We start from the raw sequence: 27764 nt of genomic DNA on the forward strand, positions 1-27764 counted from the left end.
CACCTTTAAAAATAACTGAGTGTATTAATTTTCTCATCTGATTTAAAAACATCTCCTTTCATTAAACCTTAATGTCTTCCGGGTTGATTAAGTGTATGCTCCATTACAATCTGGATATAACTTTAAGTTTTTAGCTAATCAAACATAACATAACCTTTAAGGCTTTGTGATTTAACTAACTATTTTATTTTGAAAAGAAGGTATATATGGATTACACATTTAAACATTGCAAAAAAAATGAAAAAAGAAAAAAGAAATGTTTATATGTTACAGATGCACCTGTCTTGGCGGACGCCGGTATTATTTCCATGAACTGGCTGTTGGCTGTATGTTATGGCAATACACATATGGTCAGTCTATATCGGTTTATACAGATTTTACTACTCTCGCATGTTATTTGTAACAATAACATGTTAATGTTACTATTGAGAAAAGGGGAATCGGGTAGTGAAACCATTATACGTGACAAAATAGTTGTACTATTATTGAATCGTATTGACTATAAAGAAACCCCTGAATTACCAATAAAGACATAATCGACTTTTCCGATAATTTTTTCGTTATCGTTCTCTATTTATACAATAATGGGTCCGACATATGTTTGGAAAAAGGACATAATAAAGAAATTAAGTCTGGGTTTGTTTACACGTTCCAATTATATGGTAATCTAACGCTTCGCAATCGAACTACGAGAACGAAAATATTTATGTACGTACATGTCATGAAATATACTAATAAACTTTGATAATGTGGCAGTTGACCTAAATCCAATTGACACTGTTTATTTTCCAATACAGGTAAATCCAATATTTGCTTTACAATAGATCTATGACGGATTATCTTTGAACACCCCTGGACTTATTGGACTCAACTGCCACATTATCAAAGTTTATTAGTACCAGCAAAGTCCGTGAATTGACTACATGTGTGCCTTTATTGAACTTACACAGCTGTGGTTGCTGTATATGCAGTACTTTATGATATTGTCGTTTGCTTGTATATAAGTTTATTTATAGCCGCCACCAGTAATCTATGTACTTGGGTGCGAGAGGGGACTCGTGTTACAGTCGCTTACTTCGAATCACTTGCCCATTACCGATGGGAGTTGGGAACCTCGTATTGGTTGTAGAATTCTTCACGACTGAGTTGGCTTTCGGAAGATCGGTTGTTCCTGCCCATAACTGTAACATCAATGAGAGATATAATTTCGAAAAGGCCATAGATATACTGTTGACTTTAATAAAATCAGTATTAACCTACGAAACGGCTTGTTGGAGTTATATATGAACCATATTAAAACTAAAAATAGAAGAAATTGCAAGCTTATTTTTTATTGCATATAGATTTAGAATAGTCTGCCTAATATATCAAAAAAAGGAGGCCTAGAAATTGCCTTTGATGGCATTTTTTGTAAATACCCGACAGCCATATTTATTGTTAACTTTATAAAAATTGGAAACTTTTAAGGGGGGCTGTCGCCTTCTAAGGGTCATAGTAAGGTCACAGCACAAGGTCAAAGGTCAATAAGTGCATTTTTGTTAAAAACTTCAGATTTTCGCCATATTTGCTACATTTTAGTACAAACTTGTAATTTTTCGGTTACGATTATGAATCTGAAAAGTAAAATAAATTACTTCAAATAGATTTATTGCATTTGAGACAGGCAAAATTCAAAACGACTAAAGTTATTTCTATAGAATAAGCTTAACTTTTCGTACGCTCTGATAGTTTGTTCATTTATGGAAGTTATCTTTCTCATGTTTCTAAAATTTCCGTTTTCAGGCTAACAATTTCCATAAAGTCTGGTTGGTTACCTGTATGATTGTCTCTATGAACAGTGCAAGTAGAAAACAATCTATGGCGCGTATTTATAAAGACTAGTACAGTCAAACTTCATTTGCTCGAATTCGGATTATCCAATTACTACTTTTGGCTCGAACTCGGTGTCAAGTCTATATAATGTATTCTTCACGCTGGCTTGTACTAACACATTTTGCTTGCCCCGTCGAGCTCTAGCGAACATAGTTTGACTGTACTAACTGTTGACAGATCTAAAGATTCCTTCGGAAGCATAGAATTCAAGGACGTAAAAATAGCAAACTCGGTTTGATTAAGTCTGTTTGTGAGATAGTATGAAATGTGCAAATTCTCTGAAGCATGATCTAAGGTGGTCTATGTTGTCAATGAAAACTCTAATCCAGCGGTTTACGCAAGTGTTGTAGCAATTTCATGAATGTGTGGGCTTTTAGAATTACCGGTACTACCTATGTATGAAAATCAAGCGATATCAAAGTGTAAATATAAATATTAAATAACCGCAAATGTTAAGTTTTTGTGTGTTTTTTTTTCTTCTTTTCATTTCACTGGCACGAAAATGGTACTTTTCATATTTTTGAACCAGCTGAAAAAATATTTCTTTGCACATTAAACACCTTTAGATTTCCGAGTGATTGGTTGGTGAAAAAAAAAGCCAGTAGAGCTAACTTACCAATGTATCACAAAGGAATCTACTGATGTTATAAAATAAACAATTGTGAGCTTACGCTAGTGTAGCCTTAAACGTGTAAAAATAAATATGTTGTCAATTAAATTCAGTGCTGACTGCTAGAATAAAGTACCCTTATATAGAAAAAACTTGTTACGCTTATATAAAAAAATGAATAAACACCATAACACTACACAAGCAATAGACATCTTAGTCTGACATATTCAATCGGCATTTTTTGTTTATTATAAATCAATCGTTTTGAATTTCAAAGTTCTTCTTCATGCTCTTCTCATCTTGCAGGAAGTTTTTTTTACGCATTGTATATCTCTTGGTAACTATCGAACCACCATATTTTATCATTTTGATTAGTTGAACCATCATTTGTCAGTAATCATGAAAATATCGGAGGGTATAACTTCAATATTTCATTGAATGAGCCTCAATGTTACTATAATAAAAAAAATCTAAAGCTGATATTTTAATACCTTTATTCTTACATTTTTATTTGTAAAACATCTTAATGACTAATGTTTCAGTGTCAAGATACTAGCGTTGTTTTCACAATGTTATCAAGGACTTCCTGTCTGAAACCAAGATTCGTTTTCCACTTTTGTTTTGAACAGCAAGAGAGTGTAGAAGCAAAGCAAAAGATAAAAAGCATCGAAACAGAAACAGCGTGCTGAATTTTCAGAATAAAATGATGCAAATATCGCATTAAGAGCTTCGGTGATAGAAAATCTAGTTCTTGAAATGTGCTACTTAATAGGAAATACATAAAATACGATGATAAATGCCTGACCGATAGTAACAAAAGAACTTTATTACAGCAAATCAAGGGAATAGTGTATAGATGAACTATGTTGTGACCAATATTTCAGTTATTCTTCTAAAATGGTCCTATTTAACCATCATCGCGTGGACAAATTAACATAAATATATATCATACAATGAATCATCAGCAGATTTGAAATCATTTCTTTAGGGGCTGGAGAAGGATTCCATATTCAATATGTCACTTTAAACAGTATTTCAGTCATTTAACGGCCGTCAGTTAACCTAATCAGTGTGCTTAAATCGCTACAAGTAGTAGCCTTTTCCCCGCATATAACTGACAACTTCTCCATATGATTTAGAAGTGGAGAACGAAATTACTCCTGACAATGTCTATTATCAAGTCGTCATGCAGAACATGCACCTCTACCGGCGATCGAACTCACGACCTCGCGATCCTTAGACCTGCGCTCTACTTATTAAGCTTAAAATACTTGGTTGTAAACATGACAGTAAAGCAATTTTATGTTTATGTGAGAATTTTGAACATTTATATGTAATTCATTTTCCCCTGTAGTCTTCTTCCTCAAAATCTATTATATTTTCTCTTTCGCACGGATTTCTCAAAAGGTGTACAATATGTAAATATTTTTTTTTATAGTGAGTTCAAAGCTTAAATTCAAATTTTATTGCCGCCTGAAATGCAAGAAATGCATTAGCAATGTCATTTTATAATCATTTAATGAACAATTTTCTAACTCTGCAACCGAATTTTGCTTTTATCTCTGCCAAATTTTGACAGATTTGAATAAAAATTGGACACATTGTTTAATGACCAGTTCAATAAAATAGGCGATATCAATTGTGCGTACATTCGTTGTGCCATGACAGTTCAGATAAGGTACACCCCACCCCCACCCCGAACCCACTCCCCAAAAATGTCACAGAATGAATGCAACTTTTCTGGTTCCTCTACATATTAAGATTAGCAAACATGTCGAGTGAACCACACTTTGCCATCGTATGCCACTTTTCCCAGATATATACTATCTATATAATATTATATATATATTATATATATTTTATATATTATCATTAGTTTTATTTACAAATACTAAAGGGCATTGAGACACAATATTTAAACTAATTTAGATGGTATATGAAAATAAAACGAGTGCACAGTGGCATGGTTTATTTGTAAATGCACTTATTTGACCTTTGACCCCATTGTACTGTAATGAGGAACCCTAGAAGGCGACAGCCCCTTTTAAATTTCATGTTCAATCCTATGGAACACTTTTATACTAATATCCGAGCATTAACAAAAAATGCCATCAGAAGTCACATTTTCCCAAGATATTGGCAGACTAGAATGAACATGTTCGAAACAAACACACACACACACAAGAAAACAATAGGATAAAACGAAATAAAAAACACTTATATGCCGTAGAATTATGTGCACTTGTACACGAATATTAGGCATAAAAAATGTTTGTTTCCGGTATCCCGACCTAACCTAAATTTTTGGCCCGACCCTAAATGTTTTTATGGCCTTGGAGAATATTTTTTTTTCAACTTTTTAACAAAAAGTTGCAAAACTGCACTTTCTATGCTTCAAACATGGCCAGTGATGTTAGAAATCAACTTATTGATGATCTAAAGGCATAACCCCCTTATTTGTAATCATTTTTGACACAGAAATAATTTCCGAAATGTCTTCCTTAATAAAAAATCAAAGAAAAAATAATCCGACTTACCTACCCTAATTTTTTTAGCATGTTACCGGAAACAAAGAATTTATTTTAGACCTTATACAAACTGGTATTTATTGTGATGCGTAATTTCTACAATGTTTAACAAAATGATATTGAGTTTAACTTTGCAGCTATTTAGCGGTTATAATGCAGTGTAGTATTTCCCAACAAAAATATCTTTAATCTAGTTTGCAAACTTATTTCTAAATATAGTCACCACGGTTTGTACGATACGCAATAAATTTATACAATAGTGATATACTTGTTTTGATATTTTTTGAGCCACATTTGTTACACCTCTAAGGATAAAATATTTATTAGTAAATTGCTTCTGAATCTAATGCTAGGAACTGGCATGGTGGTCTCCCTTTTTGTTACAATTTATCAACAAATTCTGCTTATTTTTCGTTGTTTTGTTTGAAGCATTTGACGGATTTTCTAACAAATCTACTCAACTATCATAACAAAAGCGGTAAACAATCCATGTGAAAGTCAGATATCGTTCACACGGGGAAAGTCGTTCGATTCTGATAACATTTTTGCTGATAATTTCCCTATTACTTGACAGATTTTAATAAGATAGAATGCATCAAAGACAGAAAAACAACTGCCTGACTCAGCACAATGTGTCTGCTACTGTATTCAAACAAATGTATTCTTCACAAATCAATTGTAAAGGTAACTGGGATTTGGCGGAGTGATAGAAGAATATATTGCGAACGTGTGGCAGACATTTTTGCCGAAAAAAGCATCTTTTTTCTGTCTTCCACATCTTATTAAAATCCACCAAGTAATAAGACTTTTGTAAGCTAAATTGAAACTTAAATGCAGCTAGGTTTTTCCCATGTTTACGATACCGAAAAGTCACGTTTACTGGCCACCTTGAGTACTTGGGGTCAATGTTATTATCATTTTAAGCTCCTTTGATCATAGAGCCCATTATACATATCTGTTTGACAAAGATAAGCCTAAGCCAAAGAAAACGGTTTATGGCATAATAGATAAGTCACACATGCGGCGCGGATAGCTACGTCTAGCCACGGATAGAAACATAGTAATACGTTTCGATCCGTACCTGAGCCGTACCTTAAAGTAGTAACCAGTATCAATCTGTACCAATCCGTACCAATCCGTACGGCCCAGGTACGAATCAATACGGATTACTACGTTTCTTTCCGTGGCTAGACGTAGCTATCCGCGCCGTATGTGTGACTGGATTATAATACAATCATTGTGGAACATGTGCTATAGCAACAGCTTGTTAGATGAAATGATTATTATAATGATGAGCAGTCAAATACATTTTTACCGCACTGGTATCACACCTGGCTGAGATATTATACAAATAAATATTGTGACCAGGTCTGGTTAACATTGGATAAGAACTGCTCAAGAAACGGAGCGGACGTTTACAAGTTTTTAAATTTTAAGTAATTCAAGGGTGATAACTCCAGAGTTTCTTCGACAATACAGCTGGTAATATTATGCCCATTATGGCCATGTTTGGTGAACACTGGATAATATTTGCTCAAGTTTAGTTGACGCCGACTTAATTTACAGTTCGATTACTATGTCATACGTGTTTACACGTTTTCAAACCAAATTTTCTCTACTAGAAAAATGACCTTCCTACTTTTTGATTATGTTTTGTTTTAGCTTGAGCTCACGTTTTTCTTATACAAGACACATTAAAATATGGAACACTGATTTAAGGTTACAAAACGCAATCTTTAATGTTTACAAACATGATGTTTACGAAAACGAACTGTACCGCCGCAGTTGTTTCAATATCTGAAAATTTAGTTTATAAACATTTCGAAATCACGCCTGTACTTTTTAAGCGCGGAGGAAAGCATACTTTAAGATTGATTCGACCTTGTATCGTCAGCTATTGTTATGGTAATATGTGTCCTAAAACAGCAAGAGGGCAACAGTTTATTCATCCGTGCAACGTTTGCAAAACTTATATTTGCTGCATCGAATGAAACGCTATGATTTTATATATCGAGTTACAGATTTCTTAAAATTTATCCGAGCCCGCCCGCTTAGCTCAGTAGGTAAGAGCGTTGGTCTACGGATCGCGGGGTCGCGAGTTCGATCCTCGGGCGGGGCGTATGTTCTCCGTGACTATTTGATAAACGACATTGTGTCTGAAATCATTAGTCCTCCACCTCTGATAATTCATGTGGGGAAGTTGGCAGTTACTTGCGGAGAACAGGTTTGTACTGGTACAGAACCCAGGAACACTGGTTAGGTTAACTGCCCGCCGTTACATGACTGAAATACTGTTGAAAAACGGCGTTAAACCCAAAACAAACAAACAAATAAAATTTATCCGAGTTCACTAAGTACCATGATTTACCACTTGTTTGCATAAAAATTAAAGTTAAAATTCAAACTTTATCAACTTTTACTGACTGGCATTGTAATGAAATTTAATTTGTATTCACTTGTTTACCTATGTACGAAAATACATTGACCCCATTTCTGCATAGGACTGTTTACTAATGTAACAGTAACTAACATATAACAAAATAATAAAATAATAAAATGTAGTCTCACGAATATATCGTATTACGGACTACCTGTAATAAACAGGTAGGTTTAGAGTTAAAAGATACCACTTGCCGGGATTAAAATTGCACTCTTTACGATATGTTAGTGTTTTGTCCTCTATTTATACAGATCCTCAATTCGTAGACAACATATCATAGCATTTCTTTGCAATGATCATAAAAATCTCACTTTATTTGTAACTGCTTTTTTTATCAATACAGTTTCCTTGAAAAGACACGATCAAGTTATTGCTTATCATTTAAATAGTATATATATGAATTTCATTTATCCTTTACAATACATTTTTAAGTATAGTCCGTTTAGATTTAATAGTGAAATTTAACATACATATTTTAATGTACAATTTAACATCTATGAAAATACATGTAAAATCCGAATGCTGAATACATTAAAGATATCCAATGGCCATCTTTCACTGAAATATCTTATCTCCAGGTATTTGATTCATATGTACAATTTCAATCGTCATCTAATGTATTTAACTTCACAGAGTATAAAAATTAAGTTTGCTACATTCATAATTGAACGTCATGTAGTAATATTTTAGTGGTGTATTGTGTTTATGTATACATGTATACCAAGCTGCGGCGGCTTAATAGATAAGGCATCTGCCCCGCAATTGAAAGGCCGAAGGTTCGATCCCTGCCAGAGGCGGGACTTGTAATTGAAGAGAAACCACTTGGTGAGCCGTCAGCTAGTTAAACAATGGTTATCGACTGCCTACCTGCCTGGTGTCTGGCAATAAAACGGGAATTTATGCCGTTCAATACATGTAGCTGTCTCATGGGGCAACTTGGCTGGCTCTTTCAGTAGGGGTGACACTATCATAAACAAACACTTTACTGTTTACTTTTACTTTTGTACACTGTGTACTATTTTAGACCTAATGCATGCATAGTACTGTTGATACACATAAATTTGTTGATTTTATATTTACACAAACTATATTAAGTATTTGTTTATGTTTTTCTTTTAAGTATGAGATTTGGGTCTAATATACCGGGTACAACATTTCTGAAAATATTTGGATTTTGGGCAACGACAATATTTCGTCGTCTGACAAAAACCCCTAAAATCTTCAGATACACCTAATTAACGTTTGATCCAAGATTTATAATTCTGTCAAACAGAACAGAAGATGAGTGCATGTCACAGTATGATCAAGTATTAAATTGGACTCGAGGATCATAACTGCCAGTCCAGATACACAACTTTAAACCCATGTTTCTAACTTCCATTGCCAGGTATTATTTTTGTTGTACAGGTTGGTGATCCTTGGTGTAATTGTATCCGTTTTCGGGACTACATGTATGTACCTACGCGTTCTGGCTATCTAGCTCATACGTACAAATGGCTTGAGAAATCAAATTAATAAATCCCAACCTGTCTCCAAAGTGGTTTGGAAAATCGTATATCTAAATTGCAATCTGCCAAACAATCATGTTTTAAATTACTCGAACAGTACTGTTATAGTATTTTATTTTTTCCATTATTAGGAAGTCATATTCGGCGTTCGTATATATCTCCTCTGTCCCAAGGGGCTATATACGAAAACGTGTTCCGAATATAGCTCCTTCATAGTTCGTATGAATGTGGCGAAAAATAATTGATTGGCGAGAAACATTGGATAACTGGCATTATTAATTTCGTGTGATATGACATCGTCATCATGACGATGAGCCACTTTAGACGGATATTGATATTGCCGAATAGATTATGAATGAATGTTTGGTCAAAAATCACTAATTTAATAATTCTGTCCAGATATTGATTAATGTATAACGACAGCCAAATGATATTTTGTATATACAAAACTAGATGAAATTCGTGATTCGAACACGGTCGCTGTTGGAGTGTTCCGAGCTGCTTACTACTGCGCTACTGACTTTCTTATAATCTATTATAAACCTCTCTAGAAGCATAAAGCGATAGTCCAAGATAGTAGTAATTTCGACTTTATCAAAGATATTAATGTTACATGATGAATTGACCAGTCGCCGCCTGTCAATCAAACTTTTCTATGATACAATCATTTAACGTCAGGTGTATCATTTAGCGAAGTTGTATCATTTAGCGTTCCCACAGGGAAATCGAGTAGTGAAACCATTATCCGTGACAAATTAATTGCACTACTTTTGAATCGTATTGACTATAAAGAAAACCCTGATTTACCATGAAGTAAAACCTGAATTACCAATAAAGACATAATAGACTTTTTCGATAACGTTTTCGTTATCGTTTTCTTTTTATGAGAAAGTTTAGGCCGTTAGAAAAACATCACTAAAACAATTATAAAACTGCATGTCTGGTGACAGGTCACTATGGAAGCCCTGGAGGGACAATTGATTTCCGTACTTTCCACTTCTGACTTCTAACTTTTGCACTTCTCACTTCCAACTTCCACACTTCTTACTTCCTACTTCTAACTTCCATACTTATGGCTTCTAACTTCCGCGCTTCTGACTTCCAACTTCCTGACTTTCGACTTCTGATTTCAAACTTATTGACTTCTTAGTAGTGTATAAATAGGCTGAGCATTCATCGCGTGCAAATCATCGTGCACGTGCTCACGTGCCAAACACGTGTCAAAATATTAGGGGCAATCATCGTGGAGCAAATCATCGTGGAGCAATCATGGTGGAGCAATCATCATAGTTAAGGTCGTGAGTCACGAGAAGGGTGGAAGACCTCGCTTCTACTAGGCGTATAAAAGTCTTCGTTCTTTTGAAGGACGTCATTGTGCATTAAATACGTGTGTTAGTTCTTTAAGTGGATCTATTTATGGATTTCAACAAAAGAAACGTTTTACCTCCTGAATTATGTAAAAGAATTTACGATGATTTTGTGAGAAAGCCTCGGATTTCTTTGATACATATTCTGGCATTTGAGTTGTACGAGCTCGCGTTGTTCTCTGTTTTGCCTACATATTTCTATTCTGTCTTAAACAGCGATCGGAAAATAAGAAATTGGTTGAATAATTTAGAGACTTTTGAAAAGTTTTATTTCTTTCATAACTGAACTTTAAGGCAAACATTACTAAGGTCACTCATCACTTATCAAACAAGCGTCACTGTTCTTTTCTGTTCTGTTTAAAAAGCATGGATTTCTGTGCACAATTATTTCTGGAATCTAATGCAAGAGTCGTTCAACCGCTTGCATAGCCGGTGAATGGAATAAAAGAATGAGAAATTCGGGGGACGTTATTAATTCGGAAATTAATATCTGTGAACCCCAAACACAGAATCACCCCATGGGGGTACTTAACTTTCATTTCTCATTCCTTAAATTGATACGCGCGAATCTCACTACTAGTAGATGTTGTTAAGTGGGTGGACTGTTGCTGATCTCCTTTGTCAGATCATATTCGAGGAGTCGAAAAATGACATTTATCTATAACTTTGTTGTTCGTTCTCTCGAGAAGACAGATGTAGAGGTGCGCAGGAAAGAAATCAGATTCGCCTGTTTAGGACACATACCTTTCAAACAATGAAAAAATAGAATGAGTCTGCTAATGGGTAAAAGGAGTTGACATCTGTTTTTGTCTCGAAACACTCGTACTTTATCGAGTGTGCTGTGATCAACAGATGTTTTTCTCACTTTTCACAGTTTTAACTGAAATTAATAAACGGATAGTGTGTTTTCATTTTTCTACTAGTTTAAAATGTATGACCTTCCTCATTTCACAAATAATACCCCGTTTATCAGTCTATAGTATGATCTTTACACTAGACCGTTGAGTTCTTATTCATATTTAACCTTTAGCCTGCTAGATTTCTAAAATGGACTGGTTCATCATTCAGTTTTAGTAATACCATTGTACCATTTGTTCTTCAAAGGGGTGTTCACTAAAAATGTAACGACTGAATAGTTAACAGCGCGGACCATGATCAACCCGCACGGACATGCTGGCTGATCTTGGTCCGCACTGGTAACAAAAGCAGAATCAATTGCTGCTAGCAGGCTGAAGGTTAAACTCACTGGTACGATGAAAGAATAATTGCGGATCTCAAACTTGTTGAGAAGGACGTAGTTTGCGTTTTATTCGACCAGGCCTGGGGGAAGGGGTGGGGGTTAATCTCTGACTTATACAAATAATGGAAATCGAAAAAAGTATGATTCTTTAATTCCATAATATGTCAGTAACCAACGACTAAAACGTTACATTGAGGACAATGTAAGGTAGATGGCTACTGAATAAATCAGGTTGCCGATTGTACTATATATCCTGCACAATAATGCAGTAGACTGTCGCGAAACACCGCCCTGCCAGGTCAATTTAAAACGCACAATATTATAACTTTCCTTAATAAATGACAAAGACACAACAAAATGGCTTTTATTTGATATAAAATTTACAAAATGAATATTGGTATGATTATGAAAAACAATGTATATTTATTTCCAGAAGCACAATGTTTGTTTACATTGTGGTCAACAAAAAGTTTAAAATTTATGTTTAAGATGTTTCATCTTTTATCCATCATAATTATTATGTTTGTCGGTAGAATAGATTTAACTCCTTAAGGTTCAATGTTTAAGTTACTGTAAAACATCTATGTAACAAAACACAACTCTCAAGCACATGTATAAAAATTGCTGTGTTGAAATGTGAAACACAATACATAACTCCTTTGTTAGCTGTCTACTGTTGAATCCGTGACGTTGGGAAAGTTGATTCCTTCGTAATATCTGAAATAGAGGCATCAAATAGTTAAAAAATAGTAAGTGCAATTTCTTTTCATTTTTAATGTTGTGTAAGTATTTTTTCTTTTCATTTATCTTTTATATATATTTTTCAGTCACAATAAGGACCGGATAAGCTATTTTACTTCAATCAAAGATCTATGTGTGAATTGTAACCACAAAAAGTCTACTGTGGGGTTTAAACATTCCACACTGCGGTAGATTTTTTTACTTTATTTTAACCGTTTGTTTACATTCCTGTGTATTAGCCAATGCGATACGGGTATTGTACAACAAAGACTTTTACATGCGGTTTAATAGTTCCTCATACATGTGAGTTTTGTCTTGTGAAATTTTAAGTCTTGAATAATGAAATAAAGCTTTACAAATATTTCACAAAAACATTTCTTTTTTATGAGAAATTGAAATTTACCGATTTTGAGCCCTGTTTGGTGACTTAATTAGTTGTGATATTATTATTAATTCTTATTATATTTTTTTTCATTAATATTTTATAATTATTCTATTTATTTAGTTTTATTTATTGATTTAAAAGGCAGTAGTTAGTATTCATGATGGGCTTGACAAAATGTGACCATTAGCCTTTATTTTTCTTTTTACCTCAGGAAAACTTTTGTGTCGGATTTGGGTTTCACGCCTGCTTCAACAATTTTTCAGTTTCATCAAATGGGTAGTTTTTTAACCATTGTTCCTGAGAAGGACCAGTACTAGAGTCACATTCTCTTTGTTTGTTACTTTGGGAGATTTGTAAGATAATTGTTACCTGCATGTACATATTTTTTTCAGTTTACTATATTTGAAAAATTATAAATCACTTACCTGCCTCATTTTTTCTGATATGTCCTATTACACTCTTCGTTACTGTTGTTATACGCTTTATAATCTATTTTTTTCTAGAAAAGGAAAATATATTATTTCATTCTTCAACGATTTAACTTAGCTACACATAGAAAGTGTTACTTCATGGCAAATGCAATCCATGTAAATTGATTGTCACATCGTATAATGTAAAACTATCAGGTAAATTCATTCAGTAGAAAATGTTGTATTAAATCGCGCAGTTATTTTTAAAGAAAGTAATGCGTAAATGGACAACACAGGTTAATTTATACCCACTACAATGTCAAGCGTCAATGTCAGACTGAATCATTTTTTGGAGTGTAGTAAAATTCCTCAACATTTGTTAATCTGTTTCAACCTTTTTTACTCCTGATATCATGCTTGGATCTTTTACAATGTAAAAAATATTCAAACCGCAAAAGTGATAAAAAGAACGCTCGAATGCTTAACGACTTAATCAGAGCGACCTACATTTTCCTCCCACATGAACTTAATAGTGCAAATCATTCTGATAATACTGGTATTATACAGCTATTCTATAAGACGACAGGAGGACAATTTAGGCCGTATTTTCACAATTTCACCTGAAAACTTATTTATTCTTTTCACAATTTAGTTTTATAAAACATAGAATAAAATCTATCTTACACTGCAGAAACAGAGTGTGGATAAATCATGTACTCAGTGCATACTACATTATTTCAATAACATATTTAGACATTAATCGCATTGTCTTGACCTTATATATTGTAACTAGATACCTGTTATTTTTCATTTTCTGCATGCAAAGCATGTTTAATTACCATCATGGAAATACAAAGAATACAGTTATTTTGTGGTGCGTCTTTAAGCTTACATAATATCGCGTTATCTAAAAAATAAGGACAATGTTGTTTGTTTGGTCTTTAAACAGATTTGAAACTTTATTATAAAATATAGAAAACGGTAAATAAACTACATAATTGCATTGAATGGAAATGGATTAGAAATCGGAGAGAATGTACCAGTTTTTTTTTGTACTAAAAGATGTTATCATGCTTTAAGTTAGATAGGTGAGGGGTTATACCTCGCAGTGCGTGTTTAAGGTATTATTTCTATTTACGACCTAGGACTTAGTGCGTAGCCATTCTTTTTATAAGTTACGAGTCTGAACGCTAATTAAAAGGTGTTAAGTTGCACTTCAGCTGAGATTATTATATGCTATGTTGCATTTTTAAGTTAGAAATGCTGTGTAAAAAGTTATTAATAGTTTAATGTAAGAACTAGATACTGATAAACACAGACAATGTAGCGATATAACCGCTTCAGTGTCAACAAAATAAACAAAACAAAGTTAAACTTGTTTCGGTAGAGTGATCCATATTTTCCTAAAATTGAGGCAGAATTTATCAATACAGCGTTCACGGAGTATTCTTTTACAAGTGTTTGGCAAATAAATCAGGTCAAAGTTTTTGAAAAGAACATGTATTTTTAGCGTCACCTACACTAAGGTCAAGCCCTATTTAATTGGGGTGTATGACACACCGACACATCAGAAAAAGAGTCGATATTTAAACTGAATCAGATAATCTTTCCCAGTTGTTCAACGTATGACCCACATAAACCTTGCAACATGTTTGAAAAGACGTTATCATCAGGATTGAATCAGTATCTCGTTTGCTAAAGTTTATATATTCATCGCGTTAACCTTATTGAAAAACTAGACCACTGTTATCTCCATTAAACAGATTTGAAACGATAAAAGATAGAAAAAAGTATCCTATTTTTGAAAAATGGTATTAACATTTTAAAACTCAGTATTTGGTTTAAATCATGCCGTGGCCTTTTTAGAAAAAAATTGCTTCTAGAAGCATCTATTAAGAAACACCTTAATAGCCGTGTTAAATCAAACAGGGTATGTCATGTAAAACATTATGTATTCTTAACAAGTGTAAAGTTACAAAAATATGTCAAGGCAGTTTAAAACATCACGAACAAAAACCGTCTTTGATATTTATCATACTTTGGGGGTAAAGTAGGACAGTTAATGTTTTATGAAATGGGTAGGTGAAAAAGGAATCTGTCAAGAAATGAACGCTCTGTTGTGTGGTTAGATTTTTGCGCTATTTTCGCTCCATAATTTGGTATACATTTACATCTTATTTGCTTACTGCATTTGTACTTTACATCTGGGCCCGTATTCATAAAGAATCTTAGAATCACCTCTAAGATATTTCTTATCTTAATTGTTTAGACTTAGTTAAGAGATATTCTTAAGTTCTTGTTCATAAAACGACTTAGAAAAATCTTAGCGAAAAAAGTATAAGAATAATTTTTTCTTAGTTTCATTTCTATGTCTATATTTAATATGAAATTAGGTGCTACCTATGACGCGGAAAGCCCGTCACAAGTTAAATTAAGCTTAATAAAGTCTATACAGTAAAGATGCAATTCATGAAAAACTGTTAACTGCGGTCATTGGCGTCCATTTCATTTTTACTTTTCTAAGATAATTCTTAAAAGTTAAGATAAGTGGCCACCTGTCTTAAATTTTAAGAGAAAAATCACCTACTTAAGATAATTTCTAAGCCAGATTTCGTTCTTAGAACAATTCTTAGGCAAAAATGTTTCTAAGACACATTTTAAGTCAAAAATGAGAAAAACTTAGAAAATGATGACTTCTAAGATATATTTCTATCTAAGATTCTTTATGAATACGGGCCCAGGTTTTTACATCTCTATAAGTCTAACATCTTGATGTATTGGTATCATTAGCGATTATAATTTTTTATATAGCGTTAGTCTTTATTCATATAATGTAGATAAGTTAGGTTAATGTTAACACTGAGAAGAATAATTTGTATAACCGAGAGAACGAAAAGGCAAGACAGATGGATGCTTTATATACATTTATTTATATATCAACTAACCAAATACATTCACAATTCTTGTTCTGTGAAAGCATATATTTTGTAAAGAAACAGACGTATGTTTGCAACAAATAAACGAATTTGTCTATAGAAATAATTAAATTCGTTTAAGTATAGGCAGTCGATCTATACTTGTTGACAATAGTTTTTTTTACACATTGAGACAATGAGGTCTTACAATACAATATGATCCATAGCGTAATTTAGAACAAACTTTATATGTGTAAAAATTTGAAGTTTTAAAGATTTTGGTAAAATCTGTTCTTAAATATCAGCAGTTGATTTACACTTTCTGAGAATAGATTCTTTACACTATAAGGTCTTACAATATGATCCATAGCGTCATTCATAACATTATTTTTTTCCTTTGTTAAACTCTGTAGCTTCAAAGACTTTGATAAAATATGTTCTTAAAGAAATGCAAAAACAAAATCACACTACTAGCTATAGCGTCTAGTTTTGCAGTTAGAGTTCATTCAGTTATTAGTCTTCTCCTCTTCTGATTGCGTCACTTACTTCACCGGCAATCACCTGGTAAACACACGTTATTTTAAGTGCTCTAGGTAACAGCAAATGGTATCGCAATAACAAATCCTTTTTTCTTCGACAGTTGATTCGACTTCTGATGAGCTGTCTTTCAGTCTCGAACGTAGGAACGTCTCGCGGCAATACAGCGATAGAACGTTTGCTTAGTCTTTTAAAGATTTCAGAAAAAGCTTGTATTTGCTTAAAGTTATTGACTGTATTAACTGTCGCCTCGTACCAGGCACACCGTTACTCAAGGCTATCAGAAAGTTTAATTCATGAAATACTCGCGACCGTTCCATGTCAGATGTGTAATTGTGTGCATTTGTTAATCCGCGATTGTCGCTAAAGTGGCAGAACTTGAAAGTCCAATCAACTAGCCCATTCGACAACTTTAAAAAAAATCCTTCAGATTTGCTTTTAATGATTGTGATGCCTTCTTAAGTGTCTTAGATCTGTTCCTAGATTGTGCTTTAAATGGTTTAAAAACGTCCTACGTTCCTGAAACGTATGAGCACAACATACACATGTGTTGAGGCAATAATCCGCCGTATGCCATACTCGTAAATGATGTAAAAGGTTTCTCCAGGCAAAGAAAAAGTAGCCACATTTTACACAACGAAATATAACCTCGTCCTCCCCTTTTTGCTTCATGAAAAATTTGATTTTGAGTTGAAAAGAACAACCTTTGTTCCTTTATGAAAGTTCACTAAATATCCAACAGTCATATGGTAACACTCTCAGTTAGTATCGTCTGTGCTTTCAGTATCTTCGTCTTCGTCTCCTTCAACGCCGGGAATGTCAAACCTGTCAAGCACTTTATCAAAAAGATATCTTCGCTTCAGAATGGCGTATTTCAAAGCCTCCTCTATGACGTACCATTTGGGTCAAAAGTCTGAAATCGCTCGAGCGGTACCATAATACACGGTAAGCGTGTAAATTTACACGCTCACCGTGTAAATTTATACGTTAAGCGGGGTTTTTACACGGTTAGCGTATAAAATACACGCTAAGCGCCTAAATTTACACGCTTACCGTGTAAATTTACACGCTCAACGTGTATTTTCGTTGACCCGATTCCTAATTTAGAATTCGAGCGAATAGACCAATCAAAATTTAGTTTAGAACTGCAAAAATGACTGCATTCACAGCGGACCAGTAGTATGGGGTCGTCTTCTGTGTCAATATGAAAAGAATGCATACAGCAGTAGTTTCTTAAACGAGTGTATATTATTAAATGGGAAATAATTTACAACTAAAAACAAATGGAGAATAATTTCATTGAAGAAACTGATAATATTTATTTCCGGGTAGCCAACGACCGGCTGCGCGAAGTCCCAGTTATGTATATGATGCGTACCTGTAACTAACAAACTTACACTGAAATGGATGATAATTTATAACTACAGCGAAATGGAGAATTATTTCATTGGCGAAATGGATAATATTTATTTCTGGGTAGCCAACGACTGGCTACGCGAAGTCCCGGTTATTTATTTGATGCGTAACTGTTACTAACAAACTTAAATAAAATTGATAATAATTTATAACTACAACGAAATGGAGAATAATTTCATTGACGAAATGGATAATATTTATTTCTGGGTAGCCGACGACCGGCCGCGCGAACATCCTGTAATATTTATCATGCGTACCTGTAACTAACAAAGTTATTACTGAAATGAATAATAATTTATAACTAAAACGAAATAAAGAATAACTTCATTCACGAAATGGATAATATTTATTTCTGGGTAGCCGGCAACCGGCCGCGCGAAGCCTAGAAAATGTATATTATGCGTTTAGTTTCCACCCCCCCCCCCCCCCCCCCCCCCCGAGTTAAATCATATTTTATTGCTTATTACTGTTTACATTTATATTAACAAACATCAAAAATGTACATGTACAGCCATGAAAATAAACAAATAGGTCGGGCCACAAGTACATGTAACTAACAAACTTATTACTAAAATGGATAATAAATACAACGAAATGGAGAATATTATTTCATAGCCGAAATGGCTAAAATTAAAATTTGTATTACCTAAATGGAAAATAATTATATATGGAACATTTAAAGATCAATTATTTATACCAAAGTATTTGTCTTATTTCCTTGCTCGACCTCGCAGAACTTACAGCCTGCCACAATAAGCTTGCATGATACTTGTAATATAATTAAAAAGTTGAAAATGAAATATTCAATTAAGTCCAGCCTTTCATATTGTATCCACTTATACTAAAGTGAGGATGAATTCATTCCGTATTCAAAAATAGTAATCATCTTAAAATTGTTATCATTTCTATTGATTCTTCGAATTGAAAGTTTTTATTGAAAATATGAAATGGCAGCGGTCAGATTTAAGAGAGAGAGAGAGAGGGGGGGGGGGGTCGTGTAGCAGCAGGGAAGAGTGTTCTAGACTTGAATTTCTTGTTCTATTTTTTTGCGGAATTCAGCTTTATCATAATTATTCTATTAAATTACGGATAATGACTTTGCGCACGATACAGTTTCAATATGAAAATGATCCAGCATGTAAATTAAAAAATAGAAAATTATAGATTTATATTAGCAGGAAGGTCTAATACGTATCAGTTGTTCCAGATATTAGGTATTTCCCATCGGTAGTAGTTTAAGTCCTTGATTCATATCTAACGAATTTACATTTTTTGTTACTACACGTTCATCGTTTTAAAAATAAATGTCCATTAAATTTCCAAATATATTCTTACAGATTTTAGAATACTAGATATCCTGTGAAATTTTTATTTTCGTTTCACAAGACAGCTCCGCCACGTGATATATTAATCCGTGTTCGTTCATATATAGTGGCATTGATGACCGAAGGCATTAAATTATATCATATCAAAGCCATCTTATATGCTTCAGTAAATTTTATGATCCGCTCTAATTAGTGAACCTCGAAAGGATTTCCTGTTCTGATAACCTAGGTGACATATGTTTTATCATGTCATTTTGCATAAAAGTTACGTAATGATTTCCGGTAGATCACTTAAAACAGCAACTTCAGTGTCATGGAGCCGCTCGATTCCCCCACCCCTCCCCAATTATGTACATGTCATTAAAGTCGGAGAAAAATAAATACTATTATTATTTATATATATATATTATTTGAAGTTGTAGAAAAATAGATATATGATAACAAATGACATTTTAAAAAGTAAAGTACAAGTTTTATATGTGTATGATGTGTGGAATTAGACTTGAAATGCTTGTTCTTTTCTGACGAAAATAAGAATAAAGCAGGCTTTTCAGGTAAGATATAATAAAAAATATACATGTCTTTAATCAAAACATATATACAGTAGAATAAATTACTTGACTGAAATCATCTTTACAGTGGCAAAACATTTCGTAATATAATGAAAATATTATGTATGTTTCCTTAAAAGTAATAATTCAATCATAAACTTTATAAATATCTTCCTTTGTAACATGTATTTTGATTGGCTAATTTATTTAAAAGTGTAACTCAAGCGAGCGATACGCGCTAAGCGTATAAATTTGTACGCTAAGCGTATATTTTACCCGGTAAACGCGTAAAAATACACGGTGAGCGTGTACTTTTATAGATCTACCGATTGAAATACACGGTAAGCGTGTAAATTTACACGGTAAGCGTGTAAATTTACACGCTAACCGTGTATTATGGTATCGCTCGAGCGATTTCAGACTTTTGACCCAAACGGTACGTCATACTCCTCCGGTTCGTAGTGTTCTGTTGAAATGAGACGATTAACTGTTTTCTTTATCGCTTTAGAGATAGGATCTTTCTTCATAGCGTCGAACCAGACCAGTTTTCTACCAAAAATATTCATCATGGCTTTTCTGTAAGTGGACTTCATATCCTCGTAGACATTTTCCCTCGCTTCGCTTTCACTGATTTCTGCATCTTCTTCCATTTGTTCGTTGACTTCCGCTTCATAATGCGATTCATTTTTCTTGAATGTTTCTTCCAAAATCTCTTGCCAAGGATCAATATGTAGAGAGTCTTCAGAGGTTACGGACATATTGTCATCGCTGAAATCAGATTCAGTTTCGTTTATAGGTCCAAATATATCTTCTTCAGTGTCCGACATTGAGTCGTCATCCGAGTCGACGTCCGAATGCACTCACTTTTTATGTCGTAACATATTATCCCGTCATCCAAAAGCTTTGAAGCAAATATCGCACTCAAACATCGCCTTTAACGTTCAAACGCTTAATGAGGAGGAGTCAGGTAGGCAATCAGTTAAATACCTGACCAACAGTAGTGATGTTTTCAGGTTCTATCATATTCTGCTTCTTTGCCCTTTTTCCTGTAGAAAGCGTTCCCTGCTTTGGTTTCTTACAACTCTTGTTGATACTACCGTCTAACTTTACTCTGGAAATTTTGCGCTTTCTTTTTTCATTGGTGTCTTTTATTCGCTCGGAATCCAGATCGATGGCTGTTGGATTAGGTTTCAGCTGACGTGTAAGCATACGCTTAATTATGGCTGCCGTCTGCTCTGCCGGAAGGACCATCCTTAGATACAATTCGGCACTCGGTGCATTACTTGATAGAGATACTCTCCGTTTATACTCTCCTCTCCGCTTTAAAGTTTCCGGTTTATCAAAAATATCCATTTTATTTTTTAAACTTTAGGTGTTTTCTACTTGATATGCAATCATGCACTGACCTTAAAAAATTTTGTCCAAGTATTTATCTTTAAATGCTACGTTTTTTGTTTTTGTTTATAGAATATCATTAAATAACGCAACTCCAAATAGACTGAAGATGTTAAATGCGGATGTCATGCGTAACTGAATGCGAAATACAAGTATATGGTAACCGAACCTCTCTTACACGAAATGCCAAGCCGTTAACTCGAATGTAATTCATTCGTACTCAATTTCTCTCAATACTTTCATAATTATCCTTTCATATACTCAGTGATCAGTGACAGTTAGACCATAAACTTATTTAGATGGGACAGCGTGTTAATTACAGTTTTTATGTCGGAGCAGCACATCAGACGAGTCTCAGGGTATGCGGGAGATGACATTTGCGGATAAGATGTATAATTGCCGTCACCCAATAAGGCTACATGTTTTTGTTTTGTTTTGTTTTGTTTTTTAACACAGAGGGCTCATTTGCAGTGTATGGCACTTAACGCAACAGTTTTTCCTCCGAACTCCTCATCTACATGTTTTTACTCCTCTATACTCATTTTCAACTCCTCCGTACTCTTTTGCCACTCCTCTTTACTCCTCTCACCTCCTGAATGGTACAATGTAGTCCATGTGTCCAACAACATTAGCGCAAGTATGACCAATAAGTGCGATATAGTGATAGATAAATGTGATTTTTCGAGTGCTCCGCTACGATCTGGCAAAGAAGATCAGAAATGCTTACTAAACTATTAGTATATCTCACCGCAGATTTGCCCTGTCTTTGTTATCCAATAAAGAAAGTTATTAAGATTTCTTTCCAGCTGACTTGAGTATCTGAAATTTAAAAACTATCAATGCCATAGAGTGTATAAGTCTCTGCACAGTACAATAGATATTCCTTGAAATGAATAAAAATATTTGCTCTTTATGCTAGATTTCAAAATCAACATGACGCAAAATTTAGATTTCAACAGACATCAAGACCTTGTGACATGAATGACATATTACAAAATACGGGTTTTGAACTTTATCACTTTATAAGAATGACTCGTATTCGTTATTTATTATCTTTAACTCTACCAACGATATATTGATCAAATTTCTTTTCATATAAGGAAATATATTTACTATGAGTTACTCCACTTGAAAAAGTTTAACTTTGTTGACGCTGAAACGGTTATTTTTTTTTCAAATTTGCTACGCGTTTATAGTTATTTAGTTGTAATGATTTTATATACGACATTCCGGTTTTTACGACATTCTTTCAGTTCCAACCTGTAAGAAGAGCAGATAATTTACGCAGTCTATAAAATTCTCAAGTCTGGATGACAAATACAACCTGACACCCCTCCTTTTTTACTACAATTTAGACTCGCCTCTTTTTAACCTTTACTCTGCTAAATTTGTATAATGGACTGGTCTATCATTCAAATTGGGCAACACCATTTACTATTTGAAGAGGTGTTTACTGAAAATATACTAGCCGAAAAGCGAACAGCGCAGACCATGATCACGGATGCGGACGTTTTACACATGCACGATGATTGCTCCACGATGCTTGCTCCACGATGATTGCCCCTCTTTATACGACAGGTGTTTGGCACGTGAGCACGTGCACGATGATTTGCACGCGATGCATGCTCTTCCTATTTATACACTACTCTTCTTACTTCCGACTTCTTGACTTCTTACTTCCTTCTTCTAACTTTCGCCCTTCTGACTTCTCACTTCCGCACTTCTGACTTCTAACTTCCTGACTTCTCACTTCTGACTTCCAACTTCCACACTTCTTAGTTCCGACTTCCAAAGAGGGAAAGTTGGAAGTCAGAAGTGCAGAAGTTGGAAGTCGGAAGTCAGAAAGTTAGAAGTCAGAAGTGTGTAAGTAAGAAGTCAGAAGTGCGGAAGTTAGAAGAGGGAAGTAAGAAGTCAAGAAATCAGAAGTAAGAAGTGTGAAAGTTGGAAATCAGAAGTCGAAAGTCAGGAAGTTAGAAGTCAGAAGTGCGGAAGTTAGAAGTCAGAAGTGCGGAAGTTAGAAGAGGGAAGTAAGAATTCAAAAAGTCGGAAGTAAGAAGTGTGGAAGTTGGAAATCAGAAGTCGAAAGTCAGGAAGTTAGAAGTCAGAAGTGCGGAAGTTAGAAGTCAGAAAGGTGGAAGTTAGAAGTAGGAAGTAGGAAGTCAAGAAGTTGGAAGTGAGAAATGTGGAAGTTGGAAATCAGAAGTCGAAAGTCAGGATGTTGGAAGTCAGAATTGTGGAAGTTAGAAGTCAGAAGTGCGGAAATTAGAAGTAGGAAGTAGGAAGTCAAGAAGTTGGAAGTGAGAAGTGCAAAAGTTAGAAGTCAGAAGTGTGAAGTACGGAAATCAATTGTCCCTCCAGGGCTTCCATAGGTCACAGCTAAAATTGACTCGCTGTCAAAAACTGTTAAGATAATTACCATAATCGGTTAAATTATTGGGGTTTGTGTGTGTGTGTGTGGGGGGGCGGGGGGGCACTCTGTTCCTACGGCCCTGTGCAAAATAGTCACTTTTACAGATAAAGGTCAAAGTGAATCAACTGTTTTCCCATAGGCCCATATTGTAATGTTTTGTATTATGGGCCTTTCCTAACATTTAAATTTTTGATACCACATACTCAGTATAAAAGACCCATCCAAGGCCTATCATAAAACTGCAAGAAATATATATATTGACCATCACTTTTTGGAACTTTTTCTCTTTGAACTCGGAATAATATTTCTATATGAATGTATAAAACAACATGATATATATAAAAGAAATTGCCCACATGTTTTGATGTTTTCTATGGAGTAAAATGCGTGCTTTATTTCCGTGTATTGGCCGAAGCAAAATATTAGATCAACAAAGAATTATTGACTTGGGTCATGAATGACAGACTTTAGCTAATGTAAGAGAGACAGTCCAATCTGAAGGGAATCAACAATTAAGGGAGAGAATTCTTGAAAATCCTCGATAAAAGCTGACCTTGAATGAATTTATTTCTCAAAAAGAGACCTATCCTTTAAAACCCTGCTCCCCGGCTATTCAAATTCTTTTGTGTGTATGCAACCCATGATTACAATAGGTAACAGTTAACGGCCGCGTGCCACACTTTAGCACGCAAAACCACAGGTACTTAAGTATTTCATATAGAATTGTATATAAAATAGACTCTATTTTAACAAGCGTCACTGTTCATAGTCAGGGTTTTCATACTTTTTCAGTGACTATTCAAGGTTAAAAGGTTGGACGTGAGCAGGGCTTTAAAAGAACAATCAGTTATCCTATGCTAATGCTTAAGATGTCGATAACTGCCGACTTTGCGCTATCTAAACTGAAAAAGCAAAAAAAAAAACTATCCAAATGTATAACTGGGGTATTCGTAAATAAATAAATAAATAAATAACTTCAATTTATAAATTTTACTTGTTTTCTACACTCGAAGAACTTTACAAATTGATCAACCGCGAAGTACTCCCACAATAGCTGTTTGCACAAAGTTCACGTGCACGTGTAACTAATGATTTTCTTTGTAAAATTTTATAGTCATTGGAAACATTTGATGATTGACTCACTGGAAAAACAGCATAAAGTTGAAACAATATTGTTGGTGGCATGGCACGACTGAATCAAATTCAGCACAAGAGTGCAATTTAGAGGTTGCAATGCAACAGACGCGCAGAAGATACTGCCTGAATTTCGTGCAAAATGGCTATTGTGGGAGTAGATCTACTGACTTCACGGTTGATTGAATTTTTGAGGTTCTTCATGTGTAATGTAGTATGAAAAAAAAAACAAGTAAGATTTATATCTAAGTGTATTATTATAAAATACCCCAGTCATACAGCTGGATAGTTTCTCAATCTGACTAAAGTACATATCCTATTACGCTACGCATAGGATCTGACAACGAGCTATTGATAGCCTCGTTCTGACGACCCTTCCGCTAGCCAATCAAAAGCTAACTTACAACATTCTGCAAGCGTTAAAAAGCCTTGGTGTTTGATATCTACAATTTTTATGTCAAAATAAGTGAAATAGCCCGTTAGTTCAGTCGGTAGGGCACTTGCTCTGTAAGCGAGAGGTCCCGGTTTGAGGCCTGGATTTACTGCAATTTTTTCTTACTCTGACATTCGAACAAGCTGTCTGACTGGTTGAAATAAAAATAGATTTGCGAAAATAAAAATAGCAATATTGGAAATCCAAAATATACAGAAGAAGAATGTGAATTGGTCGTTCTCAGATCTTCGTTTTGAAGATCAAGTACTTTAGTCAGATTGGATAGTTTCTTTTGCTGTTCAGTATATTTTCATTTAGAATATAAATTTATTCCGGTTGACTTTGATTGTAAAGAAATTTGAACCATATTACAATGTACTTACATCTTTGGAATTTGTTTCTGAGGCAACGTTCTCCTGCAATTCATTCAAAAGTTTTATGACTCGTTCTTGATGTGATCCGGAAGTCCCAGCAGCTTCGTCATTCAGAATATCTATAAGATACTTAATATCGACACATAACCTATGACCAAGTACTTTACACATGCTGCACCTGATAACATCGTGATTTACACAATAAAATCTTATGGCTTCATTATGTTTTGCACATGTTTCTATCTTTATATCTTTCATTTTATTCTGAATCGTGTAATGATTTATCAAGGCTTCTTTAATAAGCACATTATGGTGTATTGTCGCTTTGAAACCTCAATGGAATTGCAAACATGATGCACATATATATTCTTCACAGTCAACACAATATCCGCCTGATTTCAGTAAAACACGTAATTCGTAACATATTCCGCACTCTAGTCCCGGTTCCTCCAGTCTGTAAAGGCTCCCCTTGACATAGGAACCCTCTGAAGCCATGAGAACGTCAAACGCAACAAGAGCCACACCCCGAAATCTCTACATGTACTAACCCAGTTGCAATAATCATTTGTTGATAAATTGAGCCGTGAGAGTAATTTAAGCCGATAAACGCCAAGGAGAACGTTTATGTCATGCCTTATTGAGTATAAATACCCGAGTGACTCAGTGTCACTGGTGACAATGTGCGACTCGCGGAAGCTAGCTATTCGTGACTGCCTTGTTAGTAAAATCATTAACCCTTACACTGTACTGCTAAATTTCATTAATGAACTTGTCCGTCCTTCAGTCTGGACACAATCATTAACTGTTAAAAGGGGTCTTACGAAAAAGATACAGGCGGAATGGTGAACAGTGCAGATCATGATCCAAGTGCATTAGTCGAAAAGGCAGAATCAATCGTGTTCAGCACGGTAAGGCTTAAGAACGGGGCGTCAGAGACGTTTTCCTAACATCAATTTTGTTTACAATATATGTCGTAATTAATATAATTATATTTTTAGATGTATTGAAATATTCTGATCAATTTTTATGATTAAGGTGGTGCTGCACGTTTGGATCGATTTTTTTTCTAAAATGTAGAATTTGATTAAAATCTGATTTTTCAACTTTTGGGGGAACTTCTTACTATTTAGGTGACTTTCATGATATTCTTCTACTGCTTATATGCATCACAGAAATTATAGTAAAGACGTTCTGAATAATATAATAGAAGAAGTTTCAAATGTAATTGTTAACTCTGCTTAAAACTTTTTTTTTCATTTTCAGCAAAATAAAGTTCACTACAAGACGAAATCTTTAAAAACACATAGACCATGGTTTTACTATCACAGCAGCAGTCCTTCGAACAGTGCCTTGTGTCGACCGTAAAACGTCTTTTCTAACAAAGATTCAATGAAGTTATATACTAATTGAAACATGTATTTTCAAAAATATCAGTCATAACATGCGACATTTTTCATACTTTCATAAATTTTGACAAATATGTTGTTAGTTACATACTAGTATATAATTTCCATACTCAGATATATCATTTTATGCATTTAACGACTTCAATCCAATATTTCAAAAGTCACAAAATATACACAAAATATCATGAGATTAAATTTCTTTATCATGTCAAAGCTTGAACACAAGTTTAAATTTAATTTGATATTTGACTATATAAATGTAACAGCGACAATTCAATATCTACAACTTTGTATCATTATAAATGATAATTACTCGAAGCAAAACATGCATCTGTATTTGAGCCGCGCCAGACAGCCTGCGTTTCCGCGCAGTCTGGTCAGGATACATGCTTTCGCTAACGGTTTCTCTGACTGAAATAGGCTTTGAAACCGAACAGCGTTGATCCTGCTCAGACTGAGCAAATGCACTATGTTGGTTTTCTCATGGTGCGGCTCAAGTTTGCTTTGAATATAAATAAAATCAATTCTTTGTGCTTTTTGATTTTGTCCATATTTTCACATGTTCCACATATGTATCATGGCCCCAATTTCACGAAAACACTTAGTTAATCTGCCATTTTAAAATCGTGCTGTTGCTTAAGTAATTGTTATTTAATGTTGATTTTCTCTGTTACAATCTATTTATAGCTACATTATACTATGGTAAGTAGTATTTTTCTGCAGTACTTACTTCAATTATGCAAATATGATAATTCTTTTTAGCACGA

At 34.3% G+C, this 27764-nt stretch overlaps 1 protein-coding gene and 1 long non-coding RNA gene across 2 annotated transcripts; both read right to left on the reverse strand.

Moving 5' to 3' along the window:
• LOC128550920 (uncharacterized) lies at positions 1-26171 on the reverse strand. The gene is made up of 2 exons (XM_053530973.1): positions 25601-26171; positions 1-1181 (listed from the first exon to the last, which is right to left on the reverse strand). The coding sequence occupies exons 1-2, from the start codon at positions 25847-25849 to the stop codon at positions 1062-1064; spliced, it is 369 nt and encodes a 122-aa protein (XP_053386948.1). The 5' UTR covers positions 25850-26171; the 3' UTR covers positions 1-1061.
• Positions 11916-13341, reverse strand: LOC123563335 (uncharacterized). The gene is made up of 2 exons (XR_008368561.1): positions 13117-13341; positions 11916-12282 (listed from the first exon to the last, which is right to left on the reverse strand). It is a non-coding gene; the product is annotated as an uncharacterized LOC123563335 (long non-coding RNA).
• Positions 26172-27764: the final 1593 nt, after the last annotated feature.

This window comes from Mercenaria mercenaria, chromosome 19 (assembly GCF_021730395.1).
Source record: "Mercenaria mercenaria strain notata chromosome 19, MADL_Memer_1, whole genome shotgun sequence".
In the NCBI taxonomy this organism is placed as follows: Eukaryota; Metazoa; Mollusca; class Bivalvia; order Venerida; family Veneridae; genus Mercenaria; species Mercenaria mercenaria.

Bases quoted from the DNA above. Each gene is read 5' to 3' on its own strand.
- LOC128550920 (XM_053530973.1), bottom strand. From the start codon at position 25,849: ATGAAAGATATAAAGATAGAAACATGTGCAAAACATAATGAAGCCATA. The intron at 1,182-25,600 runs GTAAGTACATTG...TTGATGTTACAG, and splicing joins CAGAAACAAATTCCAAAGAT to TTATGGGCAGGAACAACCGA.